Genomic DNA, 16,951 nt, shown 5'->3' on the forward strand with positions numbered 1-16,951 from the left:
GATTAGCATGACAATTCCCTCATGTCTGCCTCCACTAATGCACATCCGCTCCCGGTCCATTAAATGTAAATGTAAATGTAAATGTACAGGAATTTATATAGCGCAAATCACCGAGCAGTTTCTAAGCGCTTGCTTAGGGAACCCGTCCTGGTATTCCCCTGTGAGATAACCCCGGCAGGGTATCCGCAAGGTGAAAGCCAGGCATCCCGCCGCGAGGGGCCGTTGTGGAGATTAAGCAAGCTATTGCCCAGAGTCGCAGAATGTGAACCCGTGAATCGAGTAGGCACCGGAGCGAGAATTGTCGAGTCCATGGACATTTTAGGACTCAAGACCCCGCCAAGCCGGGAATTGAACCCTGGTCCCGGGCTGACCTCTGCTCCCAGGTCTGCCTCCTCTAACCAGTGAGCCACACTTCTCCACTAGATAAGATAATGGCAGGAAGGCGTGCAAAGACTAGTGCGCTAACCGCAGAGAGCGCGTGGCAACCTGAAAATGGCCGCCCGCTATCCACATGTTACAGAAAAGTTCAGCTATGGGAGTATAACACACTCCTCCAAAAAAGAATCGCTACAAGCCCCCAGATAATCCATTCAAATTCAGCCCCCGATGGTTAAAACCAATTTCAATGTTTCTTTAAAAACACAGTTGAGAGCACATAAAAAGATAAAAAAGTGTGTTTCAGACAACTCTGCAAACCTCGTAGTGTACCACTCCTAACCAATCCTATAATAAGGACAAACTTGTGCACACTTAATGCGCATGTACCATGTATACATACGGTTTGTTGATGAGATATTCTGTATTTGTGAAACGCTATGCTATAGCATCATGTTCGAAAACCAGGGTCAAGGGGTGCCTCTCTTTTCTAGAAAAGCGATTGCAACGGATTCTCGCTGTAACATATCACAAATCTCTTGGGCGGGTTCTAGTAAAAGAACACTACAATTAGAATCCACTAAATAGGTTGGATTAAGAAAAAGCACAGGAATTTACTCTATACCAAACAGGCGATTTAAAGGAAACTGAAGTCAGCAGTGCAGCAAGGATGCTCTGGGCCTCAATGCAAGTATGCAAAATGGGCACACCAGACTGTAGTTTAGGAGCATAATACAACCATAATTGTGGTGCTGTTGGCCCCTCACTCCTCTGGGCCTCAGTGTCACTGCACCTTCTGAACTGATGATAGCTACATCCCTGGCACAGGCAACTACGCCTAAAAGTGAAGCAATCATATTGTTGGTTTTCCTGTTTGTGATAGGCATAGTGAGTAAGCAGTACCATTTTGTTGCGGGATGAACAGGCAGAGAAAGCCTTTATATGTCGCGAGTGGTTTGGGTGTGTAACGTCTGGAAACGCTGTCTGCAACAAAGAGCACACAAACTTAAAGATTGAATAAATGTAATCAAGCTGTAGGCCTATATGCACCTTGAGCATGGAAAAGACTATGCTCAGTGTAAACACGCAGTATTTTTCTCATTATGTGTCACCACTGCGTTTTTTTAACTAGCAACACAGCACACTCTTCACTCATTCTTCAATTGTTATAACACCTAGTATAATATGGCAATGTTATGCTAATATTTTCAATTTTATCCTTAGCATTTACATTAAAAATGTTCTGTTTGTTTAAAATTGCATGATTGGAATAAATTCGACCAGGTCTAGTATGCGCAGCGATGTCACTGCAAGCTTGTATTAGGATTTGAAATGAGCTACAGGTGAACCATCGTATGCATCAGATCAGTGACCCACGCTCCGCTAAAGACACTTGATTTCCCACGGTTTTAAGTTAAAAAAAATACAAATTTATATCAGTGAGATAATCCCAAAATCATTAACTCAACCCACTGAACTGTTATTAAAAATTAAAACAGATTAAACATAACACGGTCTGTAGATACGAACTGACAGACGTAGTGCAATGAGGCGACAACCCCTGGGTAGCCTCTGTACTCACCCAAAAATCTGCCAGCTCCTGACCCCAATAACCAGCCACTGGCAGCCGCCATGTTGGGACGGCGTGACTGACGGCCCTGGGCATGCCGGGAGCTGTAGTCTTTTGTTCACTAGTAAAATAGTTTTAGTTACTCAAGCAGCTAGTCAGGAATCTTCACGAGTATCTGCTTTAATATGGAACGGCATAACTTTACCCAATTTGAACAATATTTCTTACACGAAAAGAGAAATGCAAGTATTAGATGAGTTATTTATTTTTACTTTTGCCCTTATCGTAAATAAAAATATCTACCGTCGTGGCATATACGGTACATCTTTGCTTAGTAAAACGTCATTCGAATGTTCCAAAACGGTAGCGAATTAGGCTCTGAATACAGTTGCTTCTGTTCTGTCCTCTTTCTACTTCGCATAGTGTGTAATCACGAATCTAAAACAGTCTAGTAGGATTAATGCCACAATAAGCGTCTGGATCCAAAATACTACATTTCCCGGCTTTCTCTAGTTTCGTTGTCCATGCAAGCTTCCCAGGCTCACAGGGAGGGCGGGACCGCGGAAAGTATGCGAGTCATGATTGGCCTACTGCTGTTTACGCCTCGCTTCCATTGGCGGCTGCTGCCTGACGCCCCCCTGGGTAGGCTGCACCGTAAGATCCGGCCGTGGGAGTGGAAGAGACCCGTGTGTGTCAGGCTGGGCACTTGTACCCATGGAGGACGCCGAGGGGGCTGTGGCAGGGGCGCAGGTCGGAGACTTTCATGGTGACGAGGAGATCATCGAGGTGTTGGAGCTGAATGACGACGACCCGGACCCGGGTACTGAGGGGGCGCAGTGGGGTCAGGGGGACAAGAGCTGCTTTCTGGACTTAGGGGGACCTCCTAGCCCTGAGAGCATTCACCAGTTTAATGAGTTCCTCTGATGTTGATATTCTGGTCCATGCTGTATTTTCCATTGTATGCTGTTGGTCCATACTCTGGGTTTGTCACAGTTTCAAAGGTTGTCTTTTTCGAAAGTTGGCATGAAGTACAATAATGGGAGCCCCCAGCCACTATTCCCAGAACTGCTGTGAGGTAGGGTAGGTGGTACGTGTTTTAGGGGGAATAGTGCCATCGGTGGCTACGACACGAGTAGCAGGGAAGGGCTCGCAAGACCTTTATCATTAGTAAGTTCATTGTATAGTCCTCTGATTCATAACAAGTCCGGGATCGAGAGGGATGCTCGGAGTCCCTGCTGGACCTCGTCGGTGGTACAACCTGCACCTGCCTCAGTGCCAGCGATGAACTCGTGTTCTAGTCTGCCTTGCCGAATCTGTTGTGAAGGGAAAATAAATGACACTTGATGCTTTCTTTGAAAAAGTGTAGCTTGCTTTCCTGCTGCCAAGCTGTACATGTTCAGCAAGGAAGCAACGCTCGCACTATTGCTGCCCAATTTGAGACACTCCATACGTGCGCTCCTTGGATGCACTCCTAGTCCACGTGTCTTCTACCCTGAAACACTTGCCCCCAAGCCATCATTGGGTGAGAGCCCTTGGATTAGATCCACCAACTACCTAGGCACCCTCCCATGCCGCACTCCCTTACCTATCACCACGATTCTTGCACTCCCTCCATACTGTGGCAACATCCACAAGCATGTCACAGTTTCACCAAGTTTCACCATGTTTTTAGAATGCGTGACACCTTATACATCATTCACGCACGTATGGAAGGTTTCACAATAAGTATGGCATGGTCTATCAGTAATGCAACGCTATGCAGGCTACAGGGTAAACCATGTCCCCTTTCTTTTGCTTCCTTCTCAACAGGCTTGCATATTCAGGCAATTCATTGTTAGTCCTGATGATGATCCCTTATTTTATGTAGGATCGAAACGCCGTCGACAGTTAATGTAGTGACACAACAATTCCCATTTTGTTACCTTAATTGTGTATACTACATGAGGTCAGCTAGACAAATCTTAAACTGGTACTAGTGCCTGCCTTTCTTCCTAATTGCCTGTAAATTCCTAACCTTTGTTTTGTTTCTTATGTGTTATGTTTACTGGATACAGGACTGTATCCCACTGTATAATTGTTCACCTTATCTTATGTATGCTTCTACATTGATTAAATTAGTGTCCGGCTGGACACATGCTGCCTCATAGTACAGATCGTTGTCTATAATTCAATTTTGGTTATAAGCATTGTGATATATTAAGGACCATTGTTGCTTGTATAAACTATTACCCCAGGTCCTTGATTACCTTAAGGGTTCCCTTGTCTCTTTGAAACCGGCAGTTAATAGCTAGCGTTCGATAAGCCAACCACTGTGCAAAATGTAACCCCCTAATGGTGTGGAATTCCTATCCCTGTACACCCAAGATCTATTTTATGATGTTAGTACCAGCACTTTTTATGTTTATTTTGTCAAATGGACAAGTAGCCCCACCCCCTGCAGCATAACCTTATGTCATGAGTGATGTAATATGTGAGGTCATAAGCAGTGCATTGCTGGGGCGTAAGTTATAGTTAGCTCAGGTAACTATAACTGCTGAATTTCTCTGTCTTTGTACAAGTGAAATGTCAGCCTAACTATAGCAACCCTGTAACCTTTGCTTTTTCTCAGTGAAAATATATATATTATTATCTCCAAAAGAATCATAGGATTTCCCTGCCACTTAAATGCGGCGGGGTAGCGAACCTCCAAAACCTGGTTCTTTAAAAAGATCCCCCCAGAATCCAGGTGCTTAGAAAAGACCAGCTGCAGTCCTGACTTTCTTGCCAGCAGTGGTTTATTGTGAAACAATGACTAAACTACACACCCATCGCATTTCGGAGACCTAGTCTCCTTCGTTGTTGGTCAGGAAATGTCTTAACCAAATGTATTTTAAATCACCATAGTAGACAGTAACATATCAATAGTACAAACAGACCATGGACAGCCATAGTGTCAAAAGTAAAAGAAAAAGATCTGCCAACTTGTAACAGACTGTTAGGCAACAAGTCCAGCTGAATAAAGGAAATGCATCCACTGTGATGCTTAAAAGTATATACACACTGCCATGCGAATAGCATGCATATGAATGGTTCATAGAGATTGTCAGTGGTGAGTCCACTGCTAAGGCGGAAGTACGCTGCCCCCCTGCTCTTTGAGCAGTGCAAAAAGGAAGAATAAAACCATGTTGGTATCATTTTATTTTTCTATACTAAGGCAGTTTTAAGGGGCGGTCTGTCATCCGAGCCAGCGGGGGGAGGAGTGGTGGGCACTGAAGTGCGCATGCCAATTTTACTGTATATACAAAATATGGCAAAGTTATATGCTATATATAAACCAAAAAATACAATGTGGTCTGGCTTTGTTGGATCTGTTCCTTTACGAAAGAGATTGAGACAGGTAGGACCCCTTATTATAATTCTTTGTGCATTTTCCCCCCGGTTCTATGACTTTCCTATATAGAGTGAGGGGAGGGCCTTGTGTATCTGCAGGTCTAGTTAAAATGCCACTTAGTGGAGAGGTGTGGCTCACTGGTTAGAGGCGGCAGACCTGTAAGCAGAGAACGGCCCGGGACCAGGGTTCAATTCCCGACGCGGCAGGGTCTTGGACCAGGGTCAACGGACTCGATAATTCTCGCCTCAGTGCCTACTCTAACCAGGGAACACACTCGGTAACTCTGGGCATTAAGCTTGCCTCATCTCTACAACGGCCCCCCACAGACGCCGGGGATGCCTGGTTTCACCCTGGAGATACCCAGAAAGGGACCATCTCACAGGGAAAACCAGGACGGGTTCCCCAGCGGTCTACAGCGCCAGGACACTCGGGTAGAGTAACAGTGCGCTTTACAAGTATCCAACATTACATTACATTACACTTCATTGTTTGTATAGTACAGAGCTCTGTGCCTAGCTATTTCCATCAGTCTGGAGTACACTGCGTGGCCGCAGCTTTGTAAACATTTTGCTCTCAGTAAGCGAATTACACTTCTATACTGCTTCAGGGTAGCGGCACTCTGTGCCCATTTAGCCACCTATTGGTCATGGGCTGTCATTAAGTACAACTCAAAACCCAACACACCAAACCTTTCCTTCTTAATGGGTTGCTGTAGACTGTATAAGATCGTCTTATGCCTTTGCCCTTCCCAAATGAGGTCCAATAGTGTGCTTTTGATGTAATCAAATAGCCTTCTGGGCAGGTTAATTGGTACAAACAGAAAATATACAACAGTTGTGGTAATATTATAATTGTAAACGGTGCGGTTATGCCCATTGTCAAGATCAGGATTGTCTCCCAGTAAACCGTCAATTCAAGTATACCCAATAGGGTCTTGGGCAAATTCCCACCTACAAGGTTTGAGTCAAAATGGTAGATCTGAGCTCCTCTTTAATAGAAAGTAATTCTTTCCCAAGTAAGAAGAAAATTAGAAAGGCAGGGCTGAAGAACTTATCATAATTTACTTTTAGTCCAAGCTTTCCCCAAACTCGTTCAGTTTAAAAAGAACTTGCTCCACACCGCACATCACATTACACCGATACAGTAGGGCATCATCTGCATAGAGAAACTTGCTGTGTGGGATCTTTATTGTCCCATTGGCCCACATCCTGCTGATACCTGCCTCCATGGCCATTGTGAACACCAGAGGGGACAACATTCCTGGGTGCCTGATGGATGAGCCACAAATCTGATATCACTGTACCTGCCTTTCTTTGCTGCTAGAACCAAGTAAAGCTGTCACATCCACCTCCAAATCAAGTTTTCAAAACCCATCACCTCCAGGTTGTCAAACATATAGTCCCAATCAGGCCTAGAAAAATCTACTATCCCACTCGCCATGACGAGTCAGATTTTTATCAGGTCGAGCACCTACTCGTCCATTCTGGAGAGTGAACATAGTCTGGAAAGGAAGAGGCGTTCTGTCCTTCAGAATGTGAATGAGCAATAAGCACACCTTTAAACCTTGTTTTTATCTTGACACAATTGATGTCTGCTCAAGGACAGAGGTCAAATGTCAGTTTATGTTTTTACTAATTGTTGCTTATCTTATCCGGGAAAATGGTGTTTACTTTCCTTCTGTTATTACAGTTACAGGTTTTTGTCAAGTGAGCTGTCTGACGATCATTGTGAAACAAAAGGCTGTAGGATGTCAGTTTTGTTTCTAACACACAACATTTAAACAGCTTGTAAATGATTAGTACAAGTATTTCAAAATATATCTGGAATTACTAAATAATTATTGTAGGTAAGTAGGGTCTGCTTCTTTGGTTACCCCCACTTTTTGCTTGATGTGGTGCTGTTTTTGACTAGTCTGACTGGGAACCTGCTAATCAGAACCCCAGTCTATCTGCTTTCTCCCTAAATTGTTGTGTTGCGTTCTTGGGTACATTACAGATTGGATACTGGGGTACCCTGGTACTAAGGTACTCAGGGCATAGGTACCCCAGTGGTCTCTCATGGGCTGAAGCATGAATTAAGCCACCCACGAGAGACCATGCAAAATAGAACTACAGGCCTGCAACTGTAGCCTGTGTAAGTTAAGATATAGGTTTCCTATACGAAGAGTCACTGCACTTAAAACCTAGAAGTCCTCCCTATAATAGGCTGTAGCAATCCTGAAGGCAGGGTGCATGGTTCTAAGTGAGAGGGTGCCCCTGCATGAACAGGACATCCTTGCAGCCTACAGAGTTCATTCTCCCGGGTTGTCATTGAAGCAGCCATATACTATATAGAGGGGCACCACATAATTATGCGATGACCATTTCGAAAACGGCTGCAACTAATCCCATCATGTTTGGTATCAACGGGGTATGATTACAAGCACTGGAAGAGCCCTCCGTTAGGCTCTGTGTTCCTGGTGCCAACCTTCTAGACTCGGATAGCACAAAATGTCTGCTGCCGACCGGAGACACATTTCTGCCCTTCTGCTGGGCCAAGCTCGAACAGAGGAAGGTGGAACAATAGGCATCCTGTCACAGGGAGGTGTGACCACCTCCCACACAGGATTTAGTGTATTGGTACTTGGTGGGTGTGCTTGCCAGCGCCAGAAAGTCTGCATTAGGGGCACACTTGTGTTCCTGTGCCTAGTCCAGTTCAAACCAGCTGTGGAAGCCGTTGGCGCCCGCTGTGGCGCAAAACTGGACAAAGGACATGGGAGTAACCTCCCCCTGCCCAGACCCTCCCCTGAATCTCCCCAACCCTTTCCCGCTGGTACTTAAGGGTTTACCTGGGTGTAGGTCCCTAGATTAGTAGTGGGATAAGATTCAGATCAGACACCACTGCACTTCTACCGTCTGGGCACTCTGGTCGTTTGGGGGCTGAGTTAATCTCCCTTCCAGTCTGCTGCATCGTCTGTGCATCATACAGGAAACTTCTAAGGCCTGTGAAGCATCGAAGACACCTGAAGTAATCTCCCTTGAAGTAAAGCAGTCAGTCCCCTTTATTTGCAGGCACTGCAACTAAGTCGACCTGTCTGCAGATCCTGAGCTCCTCGGGACTCCTTCGGCTTTGCACCACAGGTGGTGGTTTTCCACAGCTCCCACGGCCTGCTCTCCCTCTCACCAAGTTTGAGGCAAGTATCCCTTGTAGGGGTTCAAATAACCAAACCCCTGTGCACCGCTTCCAACTTGCAGTTGCAAAGGCTTGTTGGCTTCCTTCCAAGAATAACTTTGGGCTCCAAGTAGCCCCAACCTCGAGCACCTCCAGTGACCAGACTCTTCATCCACACCGCATCGTGGCCTGCATCTTTTGGTGAGCTGCTTGAGGTCCTCTTGCGACTTCAGTGCCTCCGGCCTGTGGGTCCACTTGAGGGTCACAATTGTTTCTTTTGGGCTCCCCTGATTGCTCGGGCCTGCCCTGACTCTCCTGCTGTTGGTGAGTCCTCTGGACCTTGATGGTCACAACATTGCTCCTTCTTTGATTCATGCGATGGCTGCATTTGCCAAGGCTTGTTGATGCTCCCGCCGGACACCGACATCTCAGCACTTCGTCGGACAGCTCATGCACGGCTCCTGGACCTCCTCAGTGTTGCCTGGTCCTGCAGCTGCAGTCAATGCTGAGACAGCAAGAGGCGCACAGGTGACACAGCCCAGATGCACAGAGAGAACACTATCAAGTGATACTCACTGATCTTATGGGATCTTACCCTACCTACTAAGGGAAGTTCTACTCCCTTCATTTGTCCGGGGGCACCGAAATTTTCGGCCCACTGTAGATACAACTTTCTCACTCTGTCCTGACGAAGTGTCCTGGATCTCCCCCTGAGACCATTAAAGCGCAAAACATGTTGACCAGCACATATTCCCACTAGGGACATATAGTTACCCAGCTAGCAAGGGACATAACACCCCTTAAAGCAGCACCATACACTTTGTTTTAATAAAGACAGAGGGTTCACCTTAATAAAAATTTATCAGTCTCCCTCCAGCTATTTTTGAATACACCTTCTAGGACTTCGCTGCCACTTACACCATGCACCCATTCAACTTCATCAAAAGATCTCAGAAAAAGAGACCTTTCAGGGGACCCGTAGGACTGGCCCGACAAGGAGCAAAAGCCAGATGATGAAGCATGACATCCTTCGGGGGGTGTGAGGGCTTCAAGATGAGACACACTGCCCCCCCCCCAAATGAGAGTACCTCTTACTTCCCTTCATTTTTTGTCTCTCTACTTGGGAACCTTTTGGTATAAGTTTAACTTCGGGAGTACGGGTCACCCGAACTTTTGAATAGCTCCTAAAGTCCCCCTCTTTTGATAAATAAGTTCAAAACTGACAGCCAAGCACAGCTTAACTGCTCACGATGCACAGATATTCTAAATAAAAATATACTTTCACAGACTGATGCAGATCCCGATTGCCTCTAAAGCATACATTATGGGATAACACTAATGTCTTATGATGAACAGGGAGTCCTACTACTTCAGCTGAGCTCTGGTTGGTCAACATTTTTTTTCAGAAATTTTTTTTTGTTCTGAAGCTTTTAAGGTATGTCTAAGATACTTCCCATGAATGAACTTTTTTTTAATAATAGTACCCAATTTTGTACTGTTTATCAGGCGAGGTTTGTGTAATAGTCATATTAGACTTTTTTAATTACATCAAAGATTTTCACAGTAACAAAAATTTAGATTTGAATGTGTGGGGATGGGTTGGAGATCTGCCATGGTTATCTGGTTAGGGTATCAGGTGTCCAGGTTTATATGAAACAGTACATACACAAAAAGGGAAAACAATGGAAAAAAGTATACTACTTAATCCTCCTTTTCCAATAATTACCACCCCAACAGTATAAAAAGGTATGAATACTAATCTAAAGGCAGTGTGTTTGGATCCCCCAATTTATTTCGTTTTGAAAGATTTGCCCTCACCCACCACTAGTGACACATTAGTTGTTGATTTCAAGCCAATATATTTAACACTGAAATCAATGTAAACAAAACAAACATTGGATGCAGAAAAAATGCATGATACTCATTTAGTATCTGGTAATGAGCTTATTTCATTGGAGTAAGAACAAACAAACTTAATGAAAATAACATTTAAAAACAAATGTTACACTTTATTTTTCAAAATACAGATGTGATTAGTGTCACACTACAAACTTCACGATAGCACTGCTCTCTGGTGAAAATGTAGGTGGAAAGAATTTTCCTCATGTCTGATTATTCAAACGTAGGAGCAAACATCTGCATTGGAGATGTAGAGAATATCTCCCTGCCCATCCACTTATTTAGTCAAAGGAGCAATGTCACTGGCGCTTTGCTCTCACTGATGCTTTGAGGAATAGAGACATGTCTGTGTTTATAGAACAGTCCCATGTAGCGTGTTCGGTCAAGACGCTATGGATGGCATAATGCATCCTCAGATTGATGCATGTCAGTGCGCTTTGCGCGGTCGCCATTGAGACATGTCTAATACTAAGAAACTCAACATGAGTTGGCATGCTGTTTCTTGTACCACCACTCTGAAACAAGCATTAGAAATGCAATCGGGCTCGGATTTATTTGAGTTTGAGCTAATGGCATTGTAAATGCCAATGTATTGTTGCTATGTGTTATGGAGTGTGTTCATGTGGTGTGTACTGCCAGTGATCTCCTTGTGAGTGTGAGAATATTGCACCACTTGCCTGTGATGTCCTTCTTGTGAGTGTGAGAAGCTTGCACCTCTGCTGCCTGTGGTCTCCTTTTGAGTGTAAGAAGCTTGCACTGCTGCTGCCTGTGATGTCGTTCTTGTGAGTGGGAGAAGATTGCACCTCAGCTGCCTGTGGTCTCCTTGTGAGTGTATGCACTGTCATCGCTAGCCTGTAGATATGCACTGTCATCGCTAGCCTGTAGATATGCATTGGCTTCACTAGCCTGTAGATATGCACCGTCATCGCTAGCCTGTAGATATGCACTGTCATCGCTAGCCTGTAGATATGCGCTGTCATTGCTATCCTGTAGATATGTGCTGTCGTCGCTAGCCTGTAGATATGCATTATCATCGCTAGCCTGTAGATATGCTCTGTCATCGCTAGCCTGTAGATATGCTCTGTCATCGCTAGCCTGTAGATATGCACTGTCATCGCTAGCCTGTAGATATGCATTGGCTTCACTAGCCTGTAGATATGCGCTGTCATTGCTATCCTGTAGATATGCGCTGTCATCGCTAGCCTGTAGATATGCGCTGTCATCGCTAGCCTGTAGATATGCTCTGTCATCGCTAGCCTGTAGATAGTGCATATCTACAGGCTAGCGATGACAGAGCATGTCATCGCTAGCCTGTAGATATGCATTGGCTTCACTAGCCTGTAGTTATGCACTGTCATCGCTAGCCTGTAGATATGCTCTGTCATCGCTAGCCTGTAGATATGCTCTGTCATCGCTAGCCTGTAGATATGCTCTGTCATCGCTAGCCTGTAGATATGCACTGTCATCGCTAGCCTGTAGATATGCACTGTCATCGCTAGCCTGTAGATATGCACTGTCATCGCTAGCCTGTAGATATGCACTGTCATCGCTAGCCTGTAGATATGCACTGTCATCGCTAGCCTGTAGATATGCATTGGCTTCACTAGCCTGTAGATATGCACTGTCATCGCTAGCCTGTAGATATGCACTGTCATCGCTAGCCTGTAGATATGCACTGTCATCGCTAGCCTGTAGATATGCTCTGTCATCGCTAGCCTGTAGATATGCTCTGTCATCGCTAGCCTGTAGATATGCACTGTCATCGCTAGCCTGTAGATATGCATTGGCTTCACTAGCCTGTAGATATGCACTGTCATCGCTAGCCTGTAGATATGCACTGTCATCGCTAGCCTGTAGATATGCACTGTCATCGCTAGCCTGTAGATATGCACTGTCATCGCTAGCCTGTAGATATGCACTGTCATCGCTAGCCTGTAGATATGCACTGTCATCGCTAGCCTGTAGATATGCACTGTCATCACTAGCCTGTAGATATGCACTGTCATCACTAGCCTGTAGATATGCTCTGTCATTGCTAGCCTGTAGATATGCACTGTCATCACTAGCCTGTAGATATGCATTGGCTTCACTAGCCTGTAGATATGCACTGTCATCGCTAGCCTGTAGATATGCATTGGCTTCACTAGCCTGTAGATATGCACTGTCATCGCTAGCCTGTAGATATGCACTGTCATCGCTAGCCTGTAGATATGCTCTGTCATCGCTAGCCTGTAGATATGCTCTGTCATCGCTAGCCTGTAGATATGCTCTGTCATCGCTAGCCTGTAGATATGCACTGTCATCGCTAGCCTGTAGATATGCACTGTCATCGCTAGCCTGTAGATGTGCATTGGCTTCACTAGCCTGAAGATGTGCATTGGCTTCACTAGCCTGAAGATATGAAGTGTCATCACTGGCCTGTAATTATGCACTGTCATTGCTAGCCTAGAACCTGCCGCTTTTTGGAGAATTGTGAGCCATTTCAGCAAAGATTTGGCAATACCCAGATGCAAAACATTGCTGTAGCCTAGCCTGGAGATCACGAGGACCTGGACCACTGCTCGTTGAGCAGGGACCGGGAGACATGCCAAAATCCTCCTGCACTGGCCATGACCCATGACACACAGACTCAAGACTCCCCCTCCACTCACGACAGAGAGCTCTCTGCCCTCGCTCAGGCACACAACTCGCCCTGCTCTCACACAGCAACACTGCTCACTCTCCACTTACACAGATTACCCTGCATCAACAAAGTTGACCCTGCACTCATAGAACTTGCCTCTTCCATTTGTTCAGCACTATTGCTTCCTGCTACATTTGCAGTATAAAAGCAACTTACTAACCCAATCGTGTACAATTTGCACCATGTTTCATATCGACCCGGCTAAGGCACCATAAGCAATATTGATATGTTTTTGTGTATTTTGTACCATTTTTTTGCTGCCTATGACAATGCTGATTTGGATAGCGCAAATCAGTTAGCCTTTTATGTACGCATACAAGATGAGGAAAGTGCATGTTACAAAGATTTAATTTTTGCAGTATACGTGAATTTTGAAAAGTTTCCTATTTTGCCACTTCTGCCTGTAAATCCTGATTCCTGTGACAAGTTATGTATTAAAATGTATATTAAATCTAACAAAATGTTTGTGTAGGCCTCTCTATGGGTGCTCGGGTGCTAGTCCCCCATAAACCTCTGTGTGTAAATAGTTGGCTACTTTTGTGAATCCGGCCCTTTGAATTTTGTGCACACAAAATAGCATTACTCACAGCAGAAACGAAATACCTTTCTTTCATGTATAGAATATGCCGGTTAATAGCGCCCTCCTTGGGTTTATGCAATATGATGAGTTCAGTGATTTGAAGATCATTTACTGAAAGGAGTAACACTTTATCTTCCTGAAATGGAAGCTTCCTTTGTGCCAACATCACTTTGTTCAGGGATGGTAAAGATCACTGACAAACCTGTCTTGGAAGGAATCTACTAGAAAGCATTGCGATCAGCCACTCTCACTATGGCTTATGTGTTAAGAGCAGTACCATAAATCGAGAAACCACAATAGCAGAAGACAGAGCAGTCTATCACCTCTATTTCACTATGACACAAAAAGTAATTTGACAACAAGACCTGAAAAACATGGATGCAAACCAATCTGAGTTTTGTAATTCACTAGAAAAAAGTCCTTAACTATATTTGCTGTTTGGGCCATGTATATGGTTTGCAAAATCACTCCACACGTTTATGTACATTGTTAAGACAATTTCCTTCTATATCAAAGTACCCTTGAGAGAGGCTTGGTAGCTAGCAATTCTATTAAAACAATCAGGAACACATCCTCCCCTTTTAATTTCAATACCTATTACCTGGACATTAAAATTGAAAATTAGAACAGTGGTTTGAAATCTGAGGCAGCAGTCGATGATATCCACTTTGCGGTGGAATCTGATTTCGACCTTATGAAACATACACACATTAAAGAACTACACCCCACCACCCATACAAACGCACAAGCGGAACACAAAACTTGTCTCAGGCAGTCTTCTTCTAACTGCATGGCCCACAATTCCGGCTGTAATCTCCCACCTCCGGCGAAAGCCACACCAGAACAATTTCCACAAGCTTCCACCCAATCAAAAGTGGAGATAGAGTTGGACTGAGACACTTTATTTTTGTGCAACTTTTGACCGGGCAAGAGGGCATGATTGACAAGCCTTGAAGCCCCATTATCTAACATGTTGCACTGTGTGACGCTAGTGCAGCATGTCGGATATGTATTGACTGTGTGGAGCTGGGTGGAAAAGCTCCTGCCTGACACATGCGCAATACAAGTGGAGCCCTCTACTGCTGCCAACCTGACATTACAGGGTTTACAAACAAACTATCCAGATCATTTGTTATCAATGTCATGTAAAAGTTGTAACTGGCCAAGCAATCGGTGACACTGCAGGTGGTGGGTCGACGCCCTGATGTCCCTATTGAGGAGCCGTCTCAGAAGGCTAGCAGAACGGGCGTTACGCAGTGACCATCTACTTTGCAGCCATCTGGCGGGAAGAGGGCATCATACCGTTCGTAGAAGGGCGCTTCCTGGAACACACTGGGGTGTGATCTGAGACAAACAGCTGGCTGGGCACTGCTGTCAGTTGGATCCCACAGCTACGTACCCAGCACTTATCGATGACTGCTGAGTCTGTGTACTCTCTGGGTCCCTGCCTATGCCACGTGAAGTGAACTAGCAGCAAAAGTGATAAAGAATGTCACTATTTATCTGACCATCGTGGGGCAGGGGGCTTGGTTTTTTGAGACTTGACCATCGTGTCTGTGTCAGCAGAGTTCTGCCTAAAGACACGTCTCAGTATGCGGCATGGAGGTGTTCTGGAATATATAATCATAGCATGTAGTGCCCAAAACAAGCGGATTTCTTTTTATGTGTCCCGTTGATGGGTTAACCCATTTGGAGTCATTCGATCGACCCGAGAGGATGAAGGGTTGAGCTCATACTACTGCGATTCTCAGTATGTATACTTTCAAAAAGGTTTAAAGTGCAGCTTGTATGTCTGCAGAATTCTTTTCTTGCTCCGCATTGACGGTTCTTTCACAGATTAATACTTGGAAGGTGCTTAAGATTGCTTTTTCAGAGCTACCTGGTTTTCGTTACTAAAGCCGCCACACGCCTGCTGCAAAATCAACTGTGACTGCCCTTTAAGCTACAGGAAAATTCTTTCCATTATCTCCGCCGTGAACGCGGCACTCTGACAGCTCCTAATTAAAATGAATGGACTGCCGTGCGCGAAAGGTAAATGTTAAACGCGCGCATGATACATGCAATGGTGAACGCGCTCGCACCATCTGGATTGCATTACACGGGCACTCTGACAGCTCGTAATTAAGATTAATCACTCTGCCGTGCTCGTTCTCGCACAGAATATGCCACATCGGGCACACGTAAATTACTTATAGCCTATCACGTCAACGCTACTAAATACACAGCGAAGACGAATCACTAGGCAGATGCCATTAAAAACTACGGAATGTGCCAGCCGGACCCTTTTCTGCATTTTTTTTTTAACACATAAGAGCTCGGAAGCTCCGCCTCCACTTCGTGGTGGCTTAGGCCCGAGCCCTAAAAAGGAGGGGGTTGGACGATCTCCTAATTATTCTATTTGAAATCTTTTTAGGGAAGCAGAGCTCATGATTTTAAATGTAATTGGTTGGTAGACATTTCTTGTGGCACCATCCGAATGGGGGGCAGGAGGATAATCTAATTCAATGTAAATGTTTTTTGTAATAAGAGACGCAGCTTATTTTCGTTTGAGATTCAATGCTTTTTAATGAATTATGTGTAAGTGAATCATCCTGACATATAGTTGCCTATACAGTTAGATGTTTTGTTTGAGGTAGGAGGATATCCAGTGCCTGTCATCATGCCATCTCTTGAATCCCTGCATTTAGAAACTCATTATAATAATCTTCTGAAGTGGACCCATAAAGTAGACTTGTATCTCTTTAGCCAGTTTTCAAGGAGTGTAGGTGATTCCATGGGATTTCGTCATTTTAAACTCTGTACATGGGTGTTGGGACAGGAAATCCATCTTTGTTTCCTATCGAAAAGAATAGCTTTAGAGTCAGGGTGTTTTGATGGAATCTGAGGATTATCGAGAATGAGCCAGTAGAAGTCCTCTTCAGTCTTTACCTTTTCTAAGAAACGAGCTCCGTTGTGTCATACGTCTCTTGCGTCTTATCTGTTTTTGTTGTTTATTCATCCATATTCTTACTTTCCTAGTAGCCATCCAAGGCAACAAAGACAAGTGGTCAAGTACAGAACTAGGTCGGAATTGCAAGTAGTGTGTGTTTTTTTTTATTTTTAAGAGCCGTGGAGTGGATACACCAAGATTAATCTCTTCAGTAGGCTTAGTCATATTACCTAAACTACAATTCCCACAAGGGGAATTTCCATGTACCAGTATCTAGTAAAAGATCCATTAGATTGGCATTCTTTTTTATAAGAGAGCATGGGTCTTTCAGACATTCCTTTATAAGTATTTGTTAATAATTCGATGGGTTGCAGGACTATGTTTGTCTCTCTTCT

General features: G+C 44.6%; 2 protein-coding genes across 2 annotated transcripts in view; one reads left to right on the forward strand and one right to left on the reverse strand.

Annotated features, from left to right (window-relative positions):
- Positions 1–2,085, reverse strand: part of LOC144824410 (uncharacterized) — a 55,685-nt gene extending 53,600 nt beyond the window's left edge. Inside the window, exon 1 of the mRNA XM_078683520.1 lies at positions 1,958–2,085. Coding sequence (XP_078539646.1) covers positions 1,958–2,009 — 52 coding nt within the window. The 5' untranslated portion in view covers positions 2,010–2,085. The remainder of the gene's footprint in view (positions 1–1,957) is intronic.
- A 504-nt stretch (positions 2,086–2,589) lies between these two features.
- The window catches only part of AAMP (angio associated migratory cell protein), a 128,877-nt gene continuing 114,515 nt past the window's right edge, over positions 2,590–16,951 (forward strand). Inside the window, exon 1 of the mRNA XM_078679252.1 lies at positions 2,590–2,765. Within this exon, the coding sequence (XP_078535378.1) occupies positions 2,660–2,765 (106 nt within the window). The 5' untranslated portion in view covers positions 2,590–2,659. The remainder of the gene's footprint in view (positions 2,766–16,951) is intronic.

Source organism: Lissotriton helveticus, chromosome 3_1, assembly GCF_964261635.1.
Source record: "Lissotriton helveticus chromosome 3_1, aLisHel1.1, whole genome shotgun sequence".
Classification (NCBI taxonomy): Eukaryota; Metazoa; Chordata; class Amphibia; order Caudata; family Salamandridae; genus Lissotriton; species Lissotriton helveticus.